This window comes from Megalobrama amblycephala, linkage group LG6 (assembly GCF_018812025.1).
Source record: "Megalobrama amblycephala isolate DHTTF-2021 linkage group LG6, ASM1881202v1, whole genome shotgun sequence".
Classification (NCBI taxonomy): domain Eukaryota; kingdom Metazoa; phylum Chordata; class Actinopteri; order Cypriniformes; family Xenocyprididae; genus Megalobrama; species Megalobrama amblycephala.
Genome location: NC_063049.1, coordinates 32,239,166 through 32,264,685, shown reverse-complemented (window position 1 = coordinate 32,264,685; position 25,520 = coordinate 32,239,166). Strand labels below are relative to the sequence as shown.

The 25,520-nt window shown below is 36.4% G+C and overlaps 1 protein-coding gene across 2 annotated transcripts; it reads right to left on the bottom strand.

Moving 5' to 3' along the window:
• Positions 1 to 2,834: 2,834 nt before the first annotated feature.
• sh3bp4 (SH3-domain binding protein 4) lies at positions 2,835 to 25,018 on the bottom strand. 2 transcript variants are annotated; one of them, XM_048194075.1, is made up of 5 exons: positions 24,855 to 25,018; positions 20,877 to 21,090; positions 18,421 to 20,771; positions 8,509 to 8,697; positions 2,835 to 5,471 (listed from the first exon to the last, which is right to left on the bottom strand). In XM_048194075.1, exons 2-5 carry the CDS (start codon positions 20,995 to 20,997, stop codon positions 5,247 to 5,249), a joined length of 2,886 nt encoding a protein of 961 aa, XP_048050032.1. In that variant the 5' UTR covers positions 20,998 to 21,090; positions 24,855 to 25,018; the 3' UTR covers positions 2,835 to 5,246. The 2 variants fall into 2 exon arrangements, with proteins under 2 accessions (XP_048050032.1, XP_048050031.1); XM_048194074.1 differs by having other exon boundaries at positions 20,877 to 21,052; positions 24,855 to 25,017.
• Between the last annotated feature and the right edge of the window lie 502 nt (positions 25,019 to 25,520).

The following is a 25,520-nucleotide window of genomic DNA, read 5'->3' as shown; positions in this document are numbered from 1 at the left end:
CGAATGCGATTTCATCCAAGGGGGCCCACAGCAACAACTGCACAGGGGCCCTGGATACCCCACCTACAGACCTGCACACACACACACATACACACTCTTATATCTTTAAGATTTTTGTCAGAAGTCCATGGTTCCCCCCACAGAGCGAGAGAGGGCACAGATGAAAGGCTTGTTATGTGAACTATGCTGTCTGTCTGCATGCCTGTGTCTGCAGTAAGGGCAAATGTAAGCACATTTTTGTTAGACCCACAATGATGACTGTTTACATTGGTCATAATTTCTGTTGGGAGAACCTGTCAAGCAGTGAGAAAAATTATGCTGGAGTGATAAGACTGGAATTTGCACATAATACTTGAGGTTTGCAAAACTCTCAGTGGGCACAGCAAGAAAACAAACTTAGAATGATGTTACACTCCGACTGCAACAACTTATGTCACACAAAGCCATCATAGGACTTGACAAATATAGACCAGTTTAACATTAAACCATTAACCTTTACAAATGTGCCTATTCAAGCCAAACTGATTCTCTTTGGAGGACAGAAATGAAAAACATTATTTTCAGCACGTCAGAGAGGTTAATGTATAATAGGCTATAATTTATATCAGTATCCACTCAGAATGTGCACAGTAAATGTGTAACCAAATCTACTGTGACATGTTGTGATCTAGTACAAGGCATGACAAAAATATGCAAACTGGATACAGAGACGCAACAGCTTGCTATGACAACAATCCTAGTCATATGTGTAGATGCTAACATAGTTTCCACATATAAAGAAATATATAATTTATTACAATTTAATTTTATGCATTTAAACTTTTAAACTTTAAATGAACAAAGTGCCCATTTTTTTTTTTTTTTTATATTGATAAAATAATTAATAAAACCATTTTATATAAAATGTGCTGTTTGGTATGACAGCACAAACCAAACATTGGACTAAAACGAAATACAGAGGCTGCATGAATAATTAATAATCTGCTACTTTGTATATTTGGCTGTAACTACATTGACATCAATGTAGCACAGGCGAAAAAGTTTCGACTTCCGCTGCGCACCAAAGTTTAAACTCTGTGAGCTGTGAATTTAAGCTTGAGCGGAATAAATGAAATTACATTACAATTGTAACACAACAGACGGTCTCCAGAAAGAAACCTTTAAGATTAATTTCGTTGATCAGTAAATTAACAAAAGGAAAACACGCTTGAGTAAAGTAGGGTCATTCTACAGGAACGTCCACTTTTCTGTCCCTAGACTTTACAGAAATATTACACTTGAAAAACACTTTAGGATTTTAATATAAAACAATATGTTATTTGAACAATTAAACCTTCTTGAGCCATCAATGTGGCTTTATTTGTTTTTTAATTAATTTTAATAATTCCAAACACCACAGAAGTGCTCGTCCCCACAGTCATGTACAAAGGGAAAGTGCTTTATTTTCAGCCCAGAACCATTTCAAATACAATAATGTATGCATAACTATCAAATATATAATGTAAATGGCATAAAAAAAACAAATACAAAATAAATATTATAAAATATATAATGAATGTAGTGGTCCCCTGGTGTTGTGTCACTGGTGTTAAATCTCTTATTTTGAAAGAAAAAATCACACTGATGACATCACTTGACTTCCTTCTTCCTATTTCCTGAAGATCAATGAAGGAAGGACAATGGAAAGTACACTATCTCTTTTCAGTTATCAGAAATTTTAATTAGAAAATCATAATTTCATATTAAGCTTTTAGTCACTGGTGTGACCTACTTTACTGTTAGGGAATTAAAAAAAAAAACTAGAATATAAATGGATTACATTACTTCATTTAGTGAATATACCATGTGGGTTGATACCTTGCAGCAGCCATTTTGTAAAATGCATTTTTCAAGAAATATGTCACTGGTGTTACTGTCACTGGTGTTACTTTTTATGAAAATTGTCACTGGTGTTACCCGTTTATAGATAAACTTTATTTAAAGCTATTCATTAAGTTCTTTAGCATAAAATAGCACTAAGATTACATGATTCTAACTTTTCATTCTCATTGTTAATCCTCCTTTGGGCAGATATGGCTAAATTAAGGGTATTTGGCTAAATTCAGTGCAGCGACTTTACAGACAGTTTTAATATGTTGTTTATGATCTTTTACTGACTGCTTTCACTAAGTGTCAATGATAAGTCTTTGATTGGAAAAAATTTAGTCTCATCTACTTAATTCTAGTTGAAGAATAAGGATCTTTGGTCTTATGTGTACGTCACTGGTGATTCATTTTGTCACTGGTGTTACTGTTTTTTGTCTGTCTCATTAAAATAAATGTGTCATATGTGACATGATAATTTTACATCCATTGAAATCTGCTACACTCAAGAATTAAGATTTAAAGGATTGCATCATTACTTGTTTATAACTGTTTTTTAAAATATTTTCATTGTTATAGCAAATACATTGTTGCGAAATTGAATTAACATCATACAATCACACTTTTAACTAACCTGATTAAAATAAAAAAAAAAAAACACAATCTCCTTATTTTTTGCATTATCATTATTTTTCTGTAACTCTGAAAAATGAGTAATGTTTCATAAAAATGTTTAGAAATGCCAGAGAAGTAACACCAGTGACAAAAAACGGGTACATGCGATCTTTAAATAAATGCACGAAAAAAAAAAAAAAAAATCATTAAGCTGTCATTTATCTGTATTCATAAAGTCAAAGTGTAATATAATAATGTGGGCTAAGTTTAAATGTTAGAAAAAGAAATACATTTTAAGACATTTTGTCATACCAAAAGTGGACGCTTCTGTAGAATGACCCAGTAACAACACAATAAAATGGTCAAAGATATCGTTCTCACCTCCAGCGCACTAATGGTGAGCAAGCCGTTTTATTTGTCAGTTGATGATCAAAAGCTTTTTTATATATGTGTTGATGTGAGTATTTGAGTTTATATTATATATACTTTCCCTTAAAACATTGGCCTACTTAAAATTAAAGTAGGTCTTCATGAACAATAGACACTTAGAAATAGGCAGTTTAGCAATACAATGTAGTTGACATCACAAAACAACACATAAAAACAAAACAGAATAATTGTTAGGGTTGCTCGATTATGGCGAAAATCATAATCATCATTTTTTTGGACAATATTGAAATCACGATTATTTAACATGATTATTGGTGGGTGATATGATCAAAATCTTATTTCACAATATGAGCGATTTTAAATATCAGTGAAGTTTCACAAATTTCGATACTTAACTAATGTAAGAAAAGGTCCTCAATACAATTACACAAGACAAACAGTCAGCATATTATAAGAACAAAGAACCTAATCACAAACAAAATGGAAATACAACAGAATGAAAATACAAATTAAATAAACAGTGTTTTACATTTTTCAGGTAGATATAGCCTACCAACAGTGGTATTCAGATAAGTAGGCCTGATATCCTACAACAAAAAATTGAATAGTCACATGTAAAATAACACTGCATTTAACACTGCAAAGGCTTACTGTACACATTAAAAATAGATTAATCCTTATTAAAGCTACTTAAGTTATTCAGTCAAGATCAGTGAGTGATTTGCCTTTATCATTTGTTGTTTGATTATCATTAATGACTGCAGCAGGTAGCTGTCACTTTAAGAGCTAATGCACGGATCCAATATACTGTTACACACGCGTCTTCTTTCTTAACTGTGCACGTTTACTTAAGACATAACCCACTGTGTTTACCTAAATACTCTAAAAAGGCATTTTGACATTTTTGTGTGTACGCATTTAGGCACGTATCCGAAGCCATTTGCTTATCCGCGTTCGGCTTTGACTCTGAGCGCATTCACATAGAAAGCCACCAGGGGAACAGTGTATCTTTTGTACAAAATTTACATCATGATAATGCGTCATGATAAAAGTATAAAATCACGATGATCTGCAATATGTAATAGAAACAAATCTGAACAATCATATCTTATTTTACATTTGGAGTTTTACATATCCATGAGATAGAGGCCTTGAATTTGTATTAAAACATCAGAAATACACATTTGGTCCTTTGTACAATTTGCTGTGCAAAACCAAGGTTAACAAAACTATTGTATAAACAAAAGGGTCTTTACAGGGGACCTATTATGCTTTTTTTCATTTTGTCTTTAGTGTGCAATATAAATGTTTGTGCATGTAAACAATCCGCAAAGTTACAAAGTCCATGCCAAAGGGAATTAATTGCTCCCACAGAAAACACCTAACTGGAATGCCTCATTTGTAGTCCTGCTATTATTTCCGTGCTGTAACTACGTCACCATGTAACACGTTTGCGTAATGCCTAGCTGCTGGCTAATGTGACTCGCCATCAAACAAAGGTTTTATAAGGCCAGGAGGAGTTTATCACTTCTTTTCACTGCGTGAGAGGGAAAACATTACATGGACTTAAAACTTACAGTGTTTATAATGAATTTTTAACGTTACATTTGTCACACATGCTCCAAGCGGTAGACCAATACAGCAGATTGGGGCCGGTTGAACAATCAGAGCAGACTAGGCTTTCCGGAAGGCAGGTTTTAAAGAAACTAAAACTAAAACAGAGCATTCAGACAGAGTGTGAAAACCGTAACCGAAAAATAGTTTTTTTTTTTGAACATTTAGGCCCCGTTTACACTAGTGCGTTTTCATTTTAAATCGCATAAATATTGATATGGTTACCCCAACGTTTTAGACCCTCGAAAACAGAGACTTTCGAAAACGCCATGGTTGCGTTTCAGTGTAAACAGACCAAAATGGAGACGATGGCACGGCTGCCCCCGTTCGCTCTGCATATCCTTGACGACAGTGTAAACAAAAACATGGAGACAGAACTGCAATCTTTCCAGGCATTGTTGTCATTTTTAGCAGCCATTGTACAGTTTAACTCTGAATTTTTTTTAATACTGCTGCTACCTACATGTGCAAGAGACAACTGTTTACACTTGTATGCGCATAACCAGTGTGTATGAACGGTCATGTGACATTCGTTTTTGGTCATGTAGTGTAGACGGAGATCGTTTCTGAAACCCTGTGGAAACTCCAGTGTAGACGAGGATGGTTTTCATTGTAAACGGGGCCTTAAGCTTGTAAATTTATTCTAGTACACCCCCAAAACAAAATTATAGACCTGTAAATAAGCATAATAGGGGCCCTTTAGGAATATAAATTGAAATCAGTTGTATCTGGGTCTTGTAAAAGTTAGCTGGTGTAGGCAGTCCTTATATGGCACAGTCATCTTGAGGGGAGGGGCTAAAGGCGGAGCTCCGAAGGAGATCCAGACAGTTGACAAGGATGAGGGAGCCTGTGATGTGTCTCCAGCGCTTGGTGATGGGGTTCTTCATTTTGTCCAATCCAGTGTGAAGTTCCTGAATCACATCCCTGTAACTGTCCCCAATCTGTGCTGCCCATGTGACAAGGAAGTCATAGGCAGGTTTCCACATGGCCTTAGTGAGAGGAGAAAAAAAGTAAAGATTCATTTGAGTTTGTCATATAAACCTGCATGCACATGACATTCAAGTGCCCTAAATTTATTTCCCAGAAAAGACTGTCTACCTGATCTGTCTCCATTAGAGTGAATGTGTGCAAATATTCTAAGCCAGTAAAACAAAGAGCAAGAGGAAGCTCATAATCTCATCAATTGTTGGTACATTTAGGTTCCTCTTCTGAGCTGGATGCAAACACTGTAATCATGACCTGTATGTCATGTAATCAGTGCTTAAAACCCAGTTTTAGACTTTACATATGTCAACTACTCCCTCACACAAATTTTAATTATTTATCCATTTGTTATAATTTAGAGGATTCAACATTCTATACTTCAGATATACTTTTTTTTTTTCTTTTTTTTTTTCATTTCATAATCTATGTCTTTGTTTTGTTTGCACAGTTGTCTGTAATGTCAACTTTTTTCCAACCTGATCTCATGAGAAAATTACAAGGCGGTGATTTGGTATGAATTTAGTTTGATTTGTATGAAAACATAAGATTTTTAGGGAAAAAAACACAGTAAGCATGAAGGCCCTATAAGCACACCCCGTCAGTGGGGTGTAAACAGACTGTATAAAAACGTATGAATAAGATCATAGGAATTAGCTACCAATTCTGCAAAATGTAAAACAGTCATGAATTGCCATTAGATTGTGTTGTTTTGTGGGAAATATTGTGCCTCCCTGTTTAATGTCACTCTGTATGAGAGTCTATCAGCACCAGCACAGAATAACAGAGCTTCCCCATTCCAAAATCATCATTCATGACTTGTCATTAATCAAACACGCTCTTAAGTTGAATGAGGGGTATAGCTTTATCTTTTAGTTGATAGTCAGCCAGTTTTAAAAGAATATTTCACTCAAAAAATGACTCCACTTCATATTGTTAGTGGGTTAAATTACTTTCTTTCTTCTGTGTAGTATAAAATGAGATGTTAGGCAGAATGACAGTCTCAGTCATCATACATTTTCAATGCAAGAAAAAAATCCCCAAAACATCTTGTTGGGTACCACTGAAAAAATAAATTCATACGGGTTTGGAACAATGATAGTGAGTAAATAATGACAGAATGTTCAGGGGCCCGTTTCAGAAAGGAGGTTAAGTGAAAATGTTATGTATGTTAACCCTGAAATGAGGGAAACTCTGGGTTTTCCGTTTCAGAATGGGAGGTATGTCAAACCCGAGAAAGCAGGGTAAGTCAAGCCCGTTTCTAAAAGAGAGGTAACTTATACTTAGAGTCAGTTACCATGGTAACTTACTCTGTGAACCTAACCTGAGGTGCGTTTCCCAAAGCCAACCATCATCGAAAGTTCCGTCGTTACCAATAGAATTCAATGGAACTTGCGACCATAGTTGGCTAACGATGCTTTTGGGAAACCCACTCCTGGTATTTTTTGTCCTATTTCAAGGATAAATATCTAAAAAAAATTTCTATATAAGAAAATGATAGATATTTAGTTTTGTTTCCTGGGGGGATCTAAATTAAGTGCATTTTACTTAAGTAAAATGATCAAATAAAAATAAACTTAATGCAAACGGAAAACAAGATTATTCGGAGTGTCTATTACTAAGTGCAAATTTACAGTAGCCCCGCCCACCACTGTCATACAAAACAATGGAAATGATTAATGGCTTCAGTGGTGTAGGCAGTAGCGTGTTGGGCTTGGAGAGCTAACTTGTGATGCGACTGACTGGGTTCGAATCTGACTTCTGCCGAGCTCGCTCTTCTCCCTTTTCTCATCACTTATCACATCAGAAAGGCATTTACTTTTAATAAAAATGAAGAAAATGTTCTAAAATTGGAAGTAAATTGCCTAACGAGTGTTGAATAATGATAAAATCATTTACACTCTGTTATTATTGCATCCTGTTAAAGTACAATAATACTAAGGTGCAAATAGTATGTATCTGCCAGTATAAAATATAAATAGCATTTAATTACTATTTACACTTGCTGCTTAATAACTGCTACTTTTAGCCTTTATAAATTGAACATAATTTGTAAAATAAAAAAAATGCACTTAAATTATTATTATTATTTTCTTTTTTTGCATGTACTGTAGGATACCATGAAAATGAATATTAGTTCAATAACTTACCGTTCTGCCACTTTTCACCTTTGATATTATAACAGTGATAAGAATTAAACTTGCATTGACTCAGAAGAATGCGGATGTCATTTTGTCACGTTCTGTTGCCTTGGTGAATCGTAATATCTGAGCTCCACTGATCACGGCTTTTCATAGTCGTGGTGCACACGCTTAACTCAGAGGGTGCTTCTCAATTCTTATTTGTGCATCCTCGTTTCCTTTCCTCGCGTCTTAGCTCCAGCCCTTCAGGATGCGAAGAAGGGAAACAAGGAAAAGAAGCGAGGACGGAGGAATTGAATCAAGTGAAATGATATATCCTCGCTCCCTTTAGCGTCACTTCAAAGCGTCATCAGCGGCACTCGAGGGATCTACCCATATGTTGTTAAAGTATTGGTTATTTAAAAAAAAATGTTATAAATATTAATAAAGCAAGATGCCCCGTTGAAATATGTGAGATGTAAAATTTATTTAAACTTCATACATTAAAGCATACATTTAAATTATTGTGACAGATATGAAAGGGGAGGAGAATTTAAGCGTGCAAAGGATGCACCTGTGTATCCTCGCTCATAACTCCTCGGGAAGCCTCCTCACTCCTCGTTCCTCGTGGTGCAATTAGAGAATTGAGATGTCCTTCAAGATGGCTGAGCTCGATCGGTTTCCGGGTCATAGGATGGAGGACGGAGGAGCGAGGAAACGAGGAGGGATATTGAAAAGCACCCAGTCAACCTACTCAGAGTCGATTGAACTAACTCAATTCAGCTGTTCTGAAACAGAAAACTCAGAGTCTCCCATTTCAGGGTAAGTCAACTCAGAGTTCAAGTTTTAACTCATGGTTGAACCACCTTATTGAAACGGGCCCCAAGTTTTTGAGCTTTCTGAGTTTGAACTTTTTGAGTTTTACCTCGCTGTCCAGTTGTCCCCTGCTGTCCCTGTGTGGAGATTCATATGCTTCCATCTGCTGCCGGGACACTTTAGCCAGTCTCTCAGCAAGCTCCCTCCAGCGTCCCGCCACCTCCACCGCTGTGGTCAACAGAACAAAGTCCATGACCAGCCGTGCCACCAGGCCCTGACAGTCCATCTTCAGAAGAGCCTGAATGACAGATACAGAAATGTATAAAATTTGGTAGTAATTTTTTTTTATATCTCTATTGGTAGATACTGGCTATATATTGTCTTACAATTAAAGGTGCCATCGAATGTTTTTTTTACAAGATGTAATATAAGTCTAAGGTGTCCCCTGAATGTGTCTGTGAAGTTTCAGCTCAAAATACCCCATAGATTTTTTTAATTAATTTTTTTAACTGCCTATTTTGGGGCATAATTAGAAATGCGCCGATTAAGGTTGCGGCCCCTTTAAATCGCACACTCTCCGCCCCCGGAGCTTGCGCTTGCCTTAAACAGTGCATAAACAAAGTTCACACAGCTAATATAACCCTCAAAATGGATCTTTACAAAGTGTTCGTCATGCATACTGCATGCATTCGTCGGATCATGTGAGTATAGTATTTATTTGGATGTTTACATTTGATTATGAATGAATTTGAGGCTGTGCTCCGTGGCTAACGGCTAATGCTACACGGTTGGAGAGATTTATAAAGAATGAAGTTGTGTTTGTGTCTGTGAAGTTTCAGCTCAAAATACCCCATAGATTTTTTTAATTAATTTTTTTAACTGCCTATTTTGGGGCATAATTAGAAATGCGCCGATTAAGGTTGCGGCCCCTTTAAATCGCACACTCTCCGCCCCCGGAGCTTGCGCTTGCCTTAAACAGTGCATAAACAAAGTTCACACAGCTAATATAACCCTCAAAATGGATCTTTACAAAGTGTTCGTCATGCATACTGCATGCATTCGTCGGATCATGTGAGTATAGTATTTATTTGGATGTTTACATTTGATTATGAATGAATTTGAGGCTGTGCTCCGTGGCTAACGGCTAATGCTACACGGTTGGAGAGATTTATAAAGAATGAAGTTGTGTTTATGAATTATACAGACTGCAAGTGTTTAATAATGAAAATAATGACGGCTCTTGTCTCTGTGAATACAGTAAGAAACGATGGTAACTTTAACCACATTTAACAGTACATTAGCAACATGCTAACAAAACATTTAGAAAGACAGTTTACAAATATCATTAAAAATATCATGTAATCATGGATCATGTCAGTTATTATCGCTCCATCTGCCATTTTTCGCTGTTTTCCTTGCTTGCTTACCTAGTCTGATGATTCAGCTGTGCACAGATCCAGACGTTAATACTGCCTGCCCTTGTGTAATACCTCAATCATGAGCTGGCATATGCAAATATTGGGGTCATACATATTAACGTTCCCGACTGTTACGTAACAGTCGGTGTTATGTTGAGATTCGCCTGTTCTTCGGAGGTCTTTTATATATCTTGAGATTTATATAAGAAGGAGGAAACAATGATGTTTGAGACTCACTGTATGTCATTTCCATGTACTGAACTCTTGTTATTTAACTATGCCGAGGTAAATTCAGTTTTTAATTCTAGGGCACCTTTAAAAATGCACCGATACTAAATTTTATTTCTCTGCCGATGCCGATACCGATAGCCAGTTATTCAGAATGATATCGGCTGATGATATCTGATGATACCGACAGTTTGGTTTTTCTTAAAAAATCTCTCCTAAATAATGTTGCAAACTATACAGGGAACCATCTCATTTGGTACACTACAACATTAGAGGTTACAATTAACAGAGGTATTATATTCAGCTGCTGTTTATTTTCAGATATAATAATAATAACACTCAAATAAAAACTGAAATGTTTGTAATCACATAAGGTAGTTTTCATAAGCACTTTACACAATTTACACAAACATATAATTAACAGTAAATAAGCTCCTTTCTAGTGTTTTATATATATAGATAGCTAAGGAACTGTGAACACCGGAAATCATTCCTGAGGTAAATGTGACATGATGTGAGTGACATATTGTTCACAAGCTGTTTTATTGACATCTTTCCGCTGTTGAAACACAAATAAAGTGATTACATGAGACATGATACATTCCGGTAGGTTGTACTATATCTTTCAACATACCTTTGACGTTCATGCATGTTTCTCGAGATATAACATATATATAAGAGGAAGAAAAGACTCGCGCTCCGCGCTGCCGCCTGAACTGAGGCATTACAGCGATCTGACACCACACGTCACATTTAAGAATGTCAACACGCCATTTAATGTTTTAATTTCATTATAAAATTCACAGAATTTGAAAACTGAAACTTTTAGTCTTATCAGAAGTAACAAAGCACAAATCTTTTTGCTATTATTGGATGGGAGGTGCTACAAATAATATTTGATGTAGCAAAAAAAAACAACAACTCAGACCTGGCAACCCTGGCTTGAACTACGAGTGATTCATATGGTCAAAAAGAGCCTGCTTTAACATCACTATTTTAAACTGTTAATGCGTTAAAATTCAACACAAGAGTGATTTCCTTCACACTATGTATGAGTTACAGTCTGAACACATTTTTCCGCACCCTTTTGATTGACTGGATATAATCGGCCCTGATCATCGGCTACTGATGATGGTCAATAGTGATAATAATAGCTTTTATTGGCCGATACCGATTGATCGGTGCATCTCTACTTACAATGGATATTTAATTGTGCATTCTAATTTTTTTTTTCCTTTAGATAACTTTTGAAATTGTCTAACACTTGCTTAAAGATATAATTTCATAACAGTGTTATAGGGATCACTCAAAAATGAATATTCTGTCATCATTTATTCACCCTCATGTTGTTCCAAACCTGTATGGTTTCTTTATTATGTAGAACACAAAATAAGTTATTTTGAAGAAATGTTTTTATTTATACAGTTAAAGTCAGTGGGGTCCAAAACCACACTGGACCCTCCTTGTATGTCCTTTTTTTCATACTGGTTTGGAACAACATATGTGGTTTTTACATATGTGGCTAATTTTAAAAGGAATATCCATACTGTACATTTTAATATTGTAAATTGTCAGTTACGAATTTTAACATGAACCATTTATTGGTTATTAGCTGTAACATAAAAATAATTATCGGTATATATCAGTATCGGCCTGAATTTTAATACCAGTTACAATGCATTTACTGCATATGCTCAAAATATCATGCTTAAATAAGGTGTGAAGAATCCAAAAGACATTGAATCTATATGCAAATCTATATGCAAATATTTGACACAGTAAAAGCCTTGGAATCAAACTAAATGTTTGTAGTTTGTGTAGTTGTGTTATCTGCTTTCATAATCTCACACCATGTCTTCTGCTATTTTTTTTTTTTTAAAAAGTGTTTTTTTCCCTATGTTGTTGCTAAGTAAAGCCTGTTCTAAATAAGTGACCTTCACCAAGAGTACACAGCAACACAAACTACAAAACTGAGATAGTGTTGGTGTTTTTCTAAGCACCGCCTCAGAAGATCTGGCCAATCAAGAGCTCAAGTCATCATTCAGTGTGCTTTGATAAATGTAGCGATATGCAGGAAGCGACGTGCAATGCTCCTGTGAGCACAATATAATGAGAGTGACTCCAGGCCCCTTGGACAAGGGAAATGTTAGGGAGGAACATCCGGTCGTTCTGTTGGCAAAGTATTCTTTCTTATTAACGTGACCTTCTTTTCTCCCTGAGAGTTTGTCACGACATTTAAAAAACTGAATAAGGACTTACATTCACCTTGCCTTGTGAATATATGACATTCACTGATCTACAAAATGTCTGAAACTGTTATCTGATGATGATGACATGTGACATTTATACTTTGTTAGTGCTTTATTTATACAACAAAGAAAAGAATCGGTCTTTTTTACTAGTGTCATCAGTGAATGCAATTCAGCATTTGAACATGAATTTGTCAAAAGTGCAGGTGTTCTTCGTATACTCAAATATGTTCTCATGGACACACACACAACAGCAGCAGCAAGTGTTTTAAAGTTACACGCCCTGAACCCACTAATCTCTGATTTCAGTTCCATGGCTTGGAATGTTTGGAATGACAGGAAGTCTGCTCAGAGGGGGAGGAACACGGAGCTGATGCCCCAGAAGACATGTTTGGCTTCAAACAGAGCAATGAGTTAGCAGGAGTCTTGGATGGTTTCCATCTTATCAAAGATGGTAGTTCTGCAAACAGACAGGAAGGTATGTTTTTTTGACTTGTACATTCAGTCAGTGCTAAAAGGGAGATACATTTATGTGATCGGTACAGTCTTCACTCCTCTCCTGTATACTACAAGCAGTGACTTTGCCACTCACTGTCTGAATGCAAGTGAATTGTGTGTGAATGTATCACACTGTGTACACACTGATTGTGTGCATTAGCCAAAGAAAGATAAGGCCTTTCATGTGCACCTGTTTCCTGAGGTGTCTCACCTCTGACCCCTGTCACTGACAGGAACTTATTAAAGTAAACCCTCCAGAGACACAGTAGTAATAGAAAGCCAAACAAAATCTGCTGCTCAGGATTTTGACTGTCACAGAATCCAGAACCAAATGTTAATTCTTCAAAAATTACAAGAATGTCAAGTGTGGAAAACGTAACTAGAAAAAAGAATATCCAAATCTGTAATCATTTTAAAATCTATTGAGAAAATAATTCAAGGGTAAATTATTATTATAATGATTCCTATTCATTTTACTATTTTGCACACAAATATGCCAAAGCTGGTTTCACTGTTTTGTTGTTTTGCTCTCTTCATTGTTCCTTTAGACAGGAGCGAAGAGGTCACTGACAACGTGTCGAAACAAAGTCTCAAATTTCAAAATTTGCCATTTTTAAAGAAATCTAAACAATAAATACCATTTTGTGGCTCTTTAATGTGTTGTGACAGATTGCTGTAGCGCCTCAGTTCAAGCGGCTCGTGAACCGATCATCTCTTCCTACTAGTTTATTTATAGCATCAAATAAATATGAATGAACATCATAAGGAATGTTGTTTCAATCGCGGAAAGACGTCAGTACACACCATTTTTCAAGTTCAAGTCCACGGACGTTAATCTGCTAACTCCTTTGTCGGACAGTATGGCGGATTCGGCGTTTGATTGGTTAGACAATTGGCCTCTCAATCAAACTCCTGGTGAAGGGTCAATTCACACATAAAATAATAATAATAATAATAATAATAATAATAATAATAAAACAATTAATGGCAGACAGGAGGCTTTTAAATTAAGGTTCATTAATTACTAAACATGTTTGTGACAAAATCAACAAGAGCAAATGTGCAAAAATGAAAAGTAAAAAATGTTTCATTCCTGTTTCCAGACTTTCCTCAGTACTCTGAGCCTTTTGTCTCCATGATTTATTTGTTTATTATTTGTTGTGGAGATTCTTTGTTACTAATAATACATTGATTCAAACTACCCACAACCCAGTGAACCTAGCTAATTTTGGCACAGAACAAGTTTATTTTTATATTAATGTTCTGGCAAATTTAAACAGTTATAAAGATGTATTGTTAATTTTACCTAAAATGTCTGTGGAAATACACACATTGAGAATTGTGTAGCATATTGGAGTGCTACACTTGCAGTGAATTCAAGCCAAAAAACTTGAATCTGTATACGTTCACTCCAATTAACAGGAATTGTTAGCGTCATGATATACCAGTTGACCTACTACAAGAATTTAATTATACTGTATATTACACACAAAGCGTGTCTGAGCAAATCAAGATATTTGATCAGTGCATAGATTCTTTAAATTCATAAAACATGACATGTGAATTAGTTAGCATGCTCGTACGTTTGCTTAGCTTTGATTTAACACTGCACGTACACTAGACATCATCACTGCAGATTAAGACAGATGAGAACAAAATTTCTCTTTTGACTTCCTCTTCTTTAAAATCTGATTTTATGACACTATTCTTACTATATATTTCCTCTTGCCTGTCCCTTTTGATTTATTTTTATATAAGCTGACCATTCTGTCTTCTTGTTTATGAACTATTGTCAGAAATTTCAGACTGTTTATACAGAACCACTCTTCTGCTCAAACAATAGGCTAAAGGAAATGGGAGGACTCTTGAGGAATCAAAGACTTAAAAAAAGTTCAGAGACATTTAAATGTTCTTCTGAAGCATGTCTGTAAATTCATCTGGTCATAAATAAAGCCCAGACTATGCAAGGAAACAGCATTACAACTAAAACTTTTACTGATTAAAATGGAATTGCAAAGTTCTGGAGTTGCAAAGCTGTTCAGTCAATTTATAGGCAACCCAAAAGACTAATTCACCATGGCTTCCCTTGGGAATTTTTAATGGGTTTCAAAATTCACATTTGACTGTGTCATTTATTTTGTAGAACAGGAAAGTCTCTTCATAAAATGTTAACCACAGACCTCATTTTATTTATAAATAAAAAAGCCCTAGAAATTCCAGAGGCAAATCCGTTGCTCTAAAATGCAAATTCTTCTCTATGCAGAATAGTAGTTTATTAAAATGTGCAGAGAATTACAGTTGCATGTGTGTTAGCAATCTCCTGGCAATAGATTTGTAGGTGTGGAGGGGTTGTGTAGTTTAGGGCGCCTTTCAGTCCATATTTGATGCTTCTGTGTAGATGTGAACAATAAGAAAGGAAACATCTGCACAACTAAGACTCTTCAACACGTTCACGTCTTCCGGCATTTTCACTCACAGGTCTGTTGTCACGTTTTAGATGGTCACAGATGACCCTTCCAAAATGTAGTTTATGAAGAACATTTCTATGTGTCTGACATTCATTTAGGCAGCTTCACTTCATATGCAGCTCTTAAACTGATTTCGTGTTATATGACAATGTATATTGCCAATATCGTAATTTTAATCTGACTACAAATGTGATGTTTTGAGCAGATGTTTCAGCTCATTGTTATTTCAGTTAACTAAACTTAAGCGTGTTATGCGCAGACTTTATGTGATTTGTTTCTGCATGTTGATATCAGATACTGAAGACATTCTTTTTAAGTCTTGTGCATTTCGCATTTCATTTTCTTTTACAGTTGCACATAATTTTAAGTTTAAAACTATTTAAACTTTACTATTTTTATTTCCTGTTTTGCAAAATTATTGTTAGATGAATTGGTGTGTTTCTGACTACTTTCAAAATTGTATTGAGTGACTGAATCACAAAAAATATGCATACATATGGCAGCCAATGTGAACGTTAAAGGAAAAAGTGTGTAATTTCTGGCAGTGTTTACACTCTTCAGGAAGTCGACCTACAAATATTTAACACACACACACACAGTAGTAAAGACTTGTCAGAATAAGCATTGTAATCATTGTTGAGACAATGACACATATGTGTGAAACACAGCATTAAAGGATTAGTTCACTTTCAAATGAAAAATACCCCAAGCTTTACTCACCCTCAAGCCATCCTAGGTGTATGACTTTCTTCTTTCTGATGAACACAATCTGAGATATTTTAATAAATATCCTGATGCATGCGAGCATTATAATGGCAGTGAGCGATACCAATGAGTATGAGCTGAAAAAAGTGCTTCTATCCACATCCATCCATCATAAACTTAGTCCACACGGCTCCGGGGGGGTTAATAAAGGCCTTCTGAAGCGAAGCGATGCGTTTGTGTAAAAAAGATATCCATATTTAATAAGTTATGAGGTAAAATATCTAGCTTCCGCCAGACCACATTCCGTATTCAAGTTACGGAGTAAGTGTAAACTAGCATTGCGTCAGTTGCACTTTTTCCGTAAGTTGAATAGGGAAGGCTTAGGACGTAGCCTATAAACTTTTTGAACTGCAAGAGTTTTACACTTTCTTCGAATGTTGAATACAGAAGGTGGTCTGGCAGAAGCTACATATTTTACTTCAGAACTGGTTAAACATGGATATTTTTTTACACAAACGCATCACTGCACTTCAGAAGGCCTTTATTAACCCCCCGGAGCCATGTGGAGTGCGTTTATGATGGATGGATGTGGATGAAAGCACTTTCTTCAGCTCATACTCGTGACCCCTGTTCACTGCCATTATAAAGCTCGAATGCGTCAGGATATTTATTAATATATCTCTGATTGTGTTCATCAAAAAAAAGAAAGTCACATACACCTATGATGGCTTGAGGGTGAGTAAAGCTTGGGGTAATTTTCATTTGAAAGTGAACTATTCCTTTAATGAGAAGGCCACTGGTGGACTGTTGTAGGCAAGGCAAATGTCTTTCTTATGCATTTTTTTATATTAATATACTCTGTGATCCAAGTTATTATGCAGTGACAAGTGACATGTCGGTAGGATTTTAGTACAATAAACATTCAGATTTAAGTTTTACAAAAAAGGTGTATTTGTTTGTTTTCTCATACACTCAAAAAAAAATCCATAAAAATAGGGCAGAATGTACTGTATTTGAAAGAATTTTCCGTATTTATTTTTTACAGGTGTTTTACCTGTATTTTAAATTTTGAACATTGAATATTGTGTTTTAGGTTTAACGGAAATGTCCGTAAAATTATTGTCCTGGTAATTTTCTGCTAGTACATTATCCGTTTTTTTATTTTTTATATATATATAATTTTTACAGAATTTCTTTTTACAGTGTAGCTTTTTAGATAACTGGTATCAATCTCAGAAAGGTTTATCAAGTAGTTTGCCAGGTCTTCCCCATATTGCATGAGAACTGTGCCTTGCTTAATGATGTGGAAGAACATCTTTAAGTAGGTTTTCCAATTACCTAAGAAGACCTGGCAAACTACTTAAACCTGTCTGAGATTGATTCCAGTTATCTAAAAAGCTACTGAAAATAAAACAAACACTTTCTTTGAAAAACTAAAATCTGAATGTTTGTTGCACTAAAATCCTGCTGATATGTCACTTGCACAACAATTTGGAACACAGTTTACAAAGCAGATTTTTATTTAAAAGTGTGTTTGTAATACAAGTAGCTAAAATGCAACTTGATATTTCCTTAGGAAAAATCCTGCTTCATGTTCCTGTTGACACACATTTTCACATGAGGCATAGTTTCACACATATTGACACAGTGGCACGAAGAGGTTGGGACAGGTGATAACCAGAGAAACCTGCATCTTAGCACATTCTCCATCATCGTAATATAGACAAATGAGATATATAATGTAAGGTTTTTCATTCAGTTTATTTAGAAATGGTTGCTAAATTGATCATATGTTGTTGGGTGAGTAGCTGGTGGTATTCTGCAAATAAGGTGGTGCTTTAAAATGTTTAACAGCACTTGGTCTCTGCTTCAGAACCCCCCAAAAAAGTGTTTGTGACAACTGTGAGTAATATTATGAAATATTTATTTGACTGGCTCTGGTAAGAACTACAGAAATGATATATTATTCATAGTTTAATTAATACAAATCTCTTCATTTGCAAAACTGAAAAGTGTAGAATAAATCCTTCAATCACACCATCAAGGTCAACTGCATGCAGCTTCATCAAGTTTTTATAATTTTCAGTAGTGACATTATTCTATTTCAGGTTGTTTCTATTACTATCATAGTTGACTTTCAGACTTTCAACTTAACATTCAAAAACCTTACTCTTCTCTTGATTCTCTTTGCAGTTGCTAACCTTATAAATAATAAATGAATTAAAGTGTAAAGTAAAATTAAAATGATTATTTATTTTGAAAAAATATTATAAAATTTTAATATTCACCATTTATCAGTTATTGGCCAGTACATGGGGGAAATTATCAGCTTGTCAGTTTCAAGAAGTAAATTAAAAAAAATGTTTTATACAATTAGTATGTTTAGTTTCTATGAAGGTGCTCTCAGTACACACTCAAGTTTAGCTGAAAGATCTACTTCCATGTCAACGCTTACCTTCATGAGTTCCTTCTGGAAAGACTTCCTCTCTTTGCCTTCAGCTGCGTTGCAGTCTTCCTTAAGCTTCTCAAGAACAGAAGCCACTTTTTCAGGCTCACTCTCCGGCTCTGTCCGACAGAAATGCGCCAGAGGCAGATTGACGTAGCCCAAAGCATCAGCAAACGCTCTCCAGCTCGCAACGTTCTCCATCAATATCGTTCGCACTGATGCGTAGATGTACGTCAGGCACATGCAGGGCTTCAGGATCTGCTCTAAAAGGGCTGTAGTCATAAGATCGGGCCCTTTGAAATTAACAGGTTTCACTTTTCCCATGATTAGAATGTTTTTGGCATGCACCAAGCCAATTCTTCCATGGTAGTATCCGATGTACCACTCTTTGGTCCATAGATGTCCTTTAAATTTTATTTTTTCCTCACTCAAAAGAGCCATTACATCACCTTTAAGATACTCTAGTAGATACATGCTTTTTGACTGTCTTATAACAGTTTTCAGCAACTTAGCAAATTTCAGGTTTTTGACTAGTCTGTCCTGAAACACAGGGTGCTTTGTGGTCGCAGCAAGAGGAGACAGTACAATTTTGTTCACTTCCTTTTTCTTTAGGAAACGCCTTTGAACTGAGCTTCTTGTGCTTGTTTTTGGTAGTGGGGTTGGCGTCTGAACACAAAACTGGGCAAGGATACAGTCCTTATCATCCTTGACTTGAATTCGCAAAGTAAAATCTAAAATATCAGTAGAATCCCGGGCTGCAATCATGTAGATGAGACGGGCCACTTTGCCGAGTTTGATCTGAAAACCCCTCATGGTTCTTGCCTGCTCATTGGCTTTTACTTCAAAATTGGACATGTTTGAATACACGCCAACTTGAAGGTCTTGAGGCTTTGTTAGTACAAACTGATGCTTTCCCCAGAGCTGGAGGACGACAGGTGGAGTAGACTGTGAGTGCTTTTTTACGTCACTCACTAGCAACGTCTTCGGGGCGCAGTCGTGGCCAAAAATGGCCACCACGGTCTTGAAGGATGGGTGGATGTGTTTTGGCCCGTATACCCCAAGAGTGACCTTTTTTACGACATGTTCCCACACCGTGTTGTATGGGGCCACAGTTTGTGCTTGGGCAACCACAGAGACATACATGCAAGGTTCTAAATTGTCCAGAGTCACTTGAACTGTGTCTCCATACATGTATACATGTGGAATCGGGACGTATGGTCCTTCTTTCCAGTCGCTTCTTACGCACACCACCTCTGCAGTTTTGCGGCTCTCTATCTTCACTACAACAGACACCTTCATCTCTAAAGTGACTGGGGTCTTGGTTTCCATGTTACTGAGTTTTACTTCTACCACTGGACTTACAGTAGTACATCTATCATTGTTGAGCTCCAATGGTGGATCCAGAAGGGCCTTCAGTGAAATCTGTTGAGTCTCACCTGGTGCAACATGGCCCTCAGGGATATGTATGCTGATACTGGTATTTGGTAGCTGCACGGCTCCGCCAGAACTGTCCAGATTGCACACAATGTTGGTCTCTATTGGCTGGGTTTGCCCCCAACCTGGATTTTGTCCAATGGAGTCCAGGTCGTGGCAGGATCGTGTAAATTTGCGGTGATTTAGCCATGCCGTTTTGAAATCATCTCTACTTTGAAAATGCTCAGGTTTAGGTGACTTCATGCCACCAAAAAAACTCAAGGAGCCTTGATTCCCATCAGACAAGGACTGCAGGACAGACAGTTCTGACATGCTGTAGCAGCGCTTGCTCCTAAAAAACGGATCATCTCGGCGAAGATTTCGACTCATTCCTGAGCCGGGACTGAAATTGTACGCGTCAAATAGCCCACTTTCAAAGCCATTAATATTAACAGTGCTGCTGGTGGTTGAGATGGGAAGAGAGGGGTTATCAAAACACAAAGCATTTGCTGAATTATGCTTGTTGTTTTGGTCAGAGGTGTCTTGCACCGTGCCATTTAGGAAAGGGTTAGTTGACATCCGTTTATTAACAAAAGGATTTTCATTTCTAGATTCTGTGCTTTTGGAGGACTCCTTCCACTCCCCTGAGATGTCCATTTCTTTCACTCCCTCAGAAGTGTCACCAAGGCTGTCAATCATACCGCTATCACTGAACGAGGAGTCTCGATAATTGATTGGGTGGACATAGGCTGCTGGGATGTATCCCATTTCTTTACTGTTGTGTGCATACCACCACTCTCCACCCGATGTGTCTATAACATAAAGACAGTCTCCCTTTGAGAACTTAAGAGTGGTGAAGTTGGACGGACAGTAATCCTTAATGGCAATCACTTCCCTAACTGCTCCAAATGAGGTAACATCCAGTCGTAAGGCACTAGGGGTAGGCGCTGTAAAAAAAAAAAAAAAAAAAAAAAAAAAAAAAAATTAAATTAATGAAATTAAAAATAAAGTTAACAGTACTTTGATTGTGAGGTGAGAGTAAGAAAACAAACCTTTAACATCTGTAAGGGTGGCCTCTGACACTCCTTCACTGAGATCGATAAGTGCGCCCTCAGATCTACAGCGAGGGAGCACAGTGTTGTTGTTCGCTGAACGAATGCGATGGGCAGCCATGGTGAGTTTCGCTACTGAACTCCAACTCTTGTCTCAAGGTTTTCTTCACATGTTTCTGTTTCACATTGAGAGATCAAAAGCATTCCATAATATCTGTATCAAAGCAATATAAGGGCATTATGAATTTGCTTTTTTATTTCTCCTGAATATATTCTTTAAGGAAATTTGATGTTGTTTGCACAATAACACCACTAGAAATTAACTAGGAATGCAAGAAAATGAAAGGTGGACTATTATGAAAGGTGTATTATTTCAAATACACTGTTTGGAAGTTAGTCGGACCGATACCAACAACAAACATGTAACCAATCAGCATTAGGGGGCATATGACAGTCGAGGAGAGAGAACGAGCAAGAGGAAGATTTGAAAATAAAATAAAAAACTGCAGAACGAGAGATGGGACACAATACAAAAGAGCTCAAAAGAATATCACTGCAATGAAGTTTTATGACTGGGCAAGCGCTTTAGGACCCACGTTTATATTAGAAAAGCTTTCCAGCGCTGGAGAAGACCTGAAAACAGACTTTGATTCCTTCTCATGTGAGTAACACTGGGTTTTGATTGTCTGGAGCTGCTGTCCTGTGGGCGATTTAACAACAAACTCTTGTCTGTATTTACTCTTGTGCACTGTACGTTCATTTTTTTGTGCTTCCTTGTCGTTCATTCATTATCTGCGCTTTACTTTTCGTGAAGCATTTTGTTGCGCGTCAGCAGACATCCACTCGCGTTGCGTGTGTAACAGTGGCCAGATAGTGAGAGTTTGTAGTTAAACTATTGCACACTGACCACCACTAGAAAATGAGGTGTTTAGAGTCATTGGTAGTGCATTCGCCTCGCATGCCAGCAGCGATCGGGACGGGGTTCGAGACCGACTCAGAGCAGGGTGGTTAGAATTGGAGTGTGAGTTTTGGAGGTGGAGCAATGAAGAGAGGGGTGGGTTTGTTTGGATTGATTTTAAATATCAACAGTGTTCAACAACAAATTTGAGAAATTGCATACAGCACCTTTAAGAGGATAAATTGTAACAATTTCATAACAATGTTCCTTTGTGCTATTCTTTACAAAATATTTGAGAAATAAAGATTTGTTAAAGAACTATTATTATTATACTGATTTTGTGACAGTCCTTTTCTAATTAAGAAGTGCAATCAGAACAGATCAGAACAATTCATCTACAAGGAGAATTAAAAAAAAAACAAATACACACAGTTAACTGTGATAACTATAATTTTTTTCTCAGTATTAATAATCACAGTAAGATTAGCCATTATAGAGCAAATCCTACAATTATTTTCTTATTGGTCTATCAGGCATGTATATAAGGCAAATTTCAGTTTCATTTCCTTGTTCCATTTATTATCCTAAACCTAAGAGAGCCCACATTTGCCACTACATGTCTTGAAGTGAGGCTAATAAGAGCAGAAATATTTCTTCTTGTCCAGACTTGTCTACCTTTTTCGTGACATCCTCTTGAAAACAAACAGAGAATAAAAGGCCCTGGCCTTTATGAATGTTCACACAGTCAATTGCTTCTATAGCCTGAAATCAAAGGCACTACATTTCTTTCCTTTTTTTAAATTTTTACTATTATACTTGAAATGACTTATGTTGTCCAATGTTTGCTTCAAATATTGCGCAAAGTGATTGAATTATTCATAAATAAATAGAAGTTCCATCTGAGCTGCTTTAAGTGCCCAGAATGCAAGCTTAAGGATCAAACAACGCTTGCTTTTAGTAATCAAAACTAGCATAGTGTTTGAGTGGAACTCGGCATCCTCTTAAGTCTGATCATGAACTATAAAGGCTCTCCAGCAATACACATCAGTGGTTTCCATGGCTACCACCTTGGGGAAGAAAGCACACACAGTGAAGCGCCTTTAGAGAAAATGCCCAGCTGTAGCCTACTGGGAATGTCTCACATTCATCAGTCTGACATATTATGAAACTACTAACTGTATTGCAGTCCAGCAGATTATCACTCCAACAAAGCGATCGCTATGTGTCTGGACTCAATATTTCAATATGTTTAAAACTTAAAGAAGTTCTCCACAAAGCCTCACCTTTAGTAAAAGCAAATTCACTCAATGAGTGTTACAGTTTTATATACACTAAAACAGCAATGTTATATAGTAAACCAATACATAATATAAGCAGCAAATATGGCCTTAAGTACATTATCAGCAAATGGAGAGCAGTTGTGTTATGTTGCATATTATATGAGATATTACTACACATTTATCTGTGGTAAACTGCTCATTTAGATTTTTTTTTTTTTTTTTTTTTAAATTTGGGCAAATATTCCTGAAAATGGCATTATTAAATCATTGTTGTCTGACTTAAAATTGACTTCACTTGTCTTGATTTATTTGTGTATGTGTTTGTAAGACTGCAGGATCTGCTCTGTGAAACACTGTTTGGTTGTTCCACCTCGTTTCAGAAAAACAGAGGAAATGCCTGTGAAATAATGATGTGCTGCATTTCCCAAAACTTACTTGGTACAACTTTCACATTTTAGTGAACCAACACCTACAGGGTATAGGACGTACCAGTCTGGGACAAAAATCTCAGTTCTTGTTCAATTAAAGGGATAGTTCACCCAAAAATAAAAACTCTGTGATTAATTACTCAGTCTCATGTCGTTCCAAACCCGTAAAACTTTTGTTCATCTTTGGAAAACAAATGAAGATCTTTTTGATGAAATCTTAGAGATTTCTATTCCTTCATAGACTGCCTTTGCAACTGACACTTTGACACTTCAAAGTTCATAAAGAGGTTGGAAAACAAATCCATATGAATCGAGCGGTTTACTCCAAATTTTCTGAAGAGTCTCGATCGATTTTTATGATGAACAGATTTAATTTAGGCTTTTACTCACATATAATCCATAATCAGAGAACATAAACAGAAGCTCAACTGTAATTGGGTGAGGGTGAATAATTAATGACAGAATTTTCATTTTAGGGTGAACCCTTTAATTTTTACTGTAATGGACGTTTATATCATTGGCTATTTTCAAAACTGAATTTACAGATTTTTGAGACACGACTGCTGTTTATTGGTGACATTGCAATATAGCCTACAGTATTTAAATTATATGTTTTATCCAGTGCAGATTAAATGAATTAAAAAAAAAAAAAAAAAACGTTTTTACAAGTAACGTTAGCCTATTTGGTACATTCCAGGCAGAGCTCAAAACAGAGTTCAAAACAGTATGTTTAATTGTTAACATATATCTGAAAATATGTAAGTTAGATGACTTTTGAGGAGAAATGGGGGGAATAGTAATGTTCAGACTGTTAAATTAAACATTAATGCTGCAGAGTATATATTATTTAAGAGGAGCTCCTTAGTAGTTTGACATGAGTGGATTCCTGGAGGTTTGACTCGAGTTCTGATACTAATAAAATTTGCATCCGTTAGAGTTGCACTGATCAGTCGAAAGATATGGCGCAAAAGAAAATGTTCTGACACTTCTCAAGTTAATGCCCAGTTTTTTAGGACTACGTGCAAGTATGAACTCTCAAGCAGGGAGTACATATTCTTTATGTGAGATAAAAGACGGTTGATGGGTGTACCTCAGACAAGTTGAAACGTATTGTGAAATCTTAAGAAACGGATGAGGACATTCAGTAGACCTACACATTCACACAGTGTCTAACACGACGGGGAAAAAAATCATAAACTCGATATATGAAGTGTCAGAAGCAGCAGTTGTGAGTTCAGCTGTAAGTTCAGAAAGGAAAGTTGTAACTCAGTGGTAGATAGAGACGCAAACAGCAATGAAACACTAATTGACGAAAACTTCGATGAAGAAATAAAGGCCAAATGTATTATATAAATGTATAAATAGTACTTACTTTATTGTAGATGAAGTGCAGTCTCTTGTGGACCGTTATGTGCAGCTGCCGTGAGCGCGCGCCTCATCAGTCTCGAGCGCTTCGCTGTACAGTACGAGAAGCTGCGTGACGTCATTAGCCAGGAGGAGTCCCGGTTTGTGCCTAAATTCGACTCCCTGCCAAAATATTACCCCCCTCGCTGAAGCCGCTACCTGATTGCTTAATCCTAACCCCATCCCCATCCCCACACCTTATCCTAAACCTACCTATACTGGGGACTTAGAGGGGGAATATTCTGGTGGGGGTCAGAATTTAGCACAACACCTGAAAAAATAAGGTCAAACCCTTTGACTCTTTGCAGCTTTTTAAGTTCTTTTTATTATTATTATTATTATTATTATTATTATTACTATGCTCAGGTAGGCTATATAGCTATTTCACTTTTGAGGATGACATATTCCATTTTTTGGATTAAATTGCACTGAAAATTCTGCTCGTTGGTTAATAGTTAATCTGATTTTATTTTAAGAAAACCTCATGTAGTGCCCTAGTTCCGTGAGCTTTCTAAATTTTCACCGCATTTTGAATCCACTGGCAGTCACTAAAAAAGTTGCGACATTGAAATTAGATCTAATCAACTCATCAAGTTCAACCCTTTTGGGGACTGTGTGTAAATACATATACATA

Coding starts and splice junctions, on each gene's coding strand:
- sh3bp4 (XM_048194075.1), bottom strand. CDS start 20,997: ATGGCTGCCCATCGCATTCGTTCAGCGAACAACAACACTGTGCTCCCT. Junction 8,698..18,420: donor TCCAGAAGGAACTCATGAAG/GTAAGCGTTGAC, acceptor TCTGTCATTCAG/GCTCTTCTGAAGATGGACTG. Junction 5,472..8,508: donor GGGGACAACTGGACAGCGAG/GTAAAACTCAAA, acceptor CCTCTCACTAAG/GCCATGTGGAAACCTGCCTA.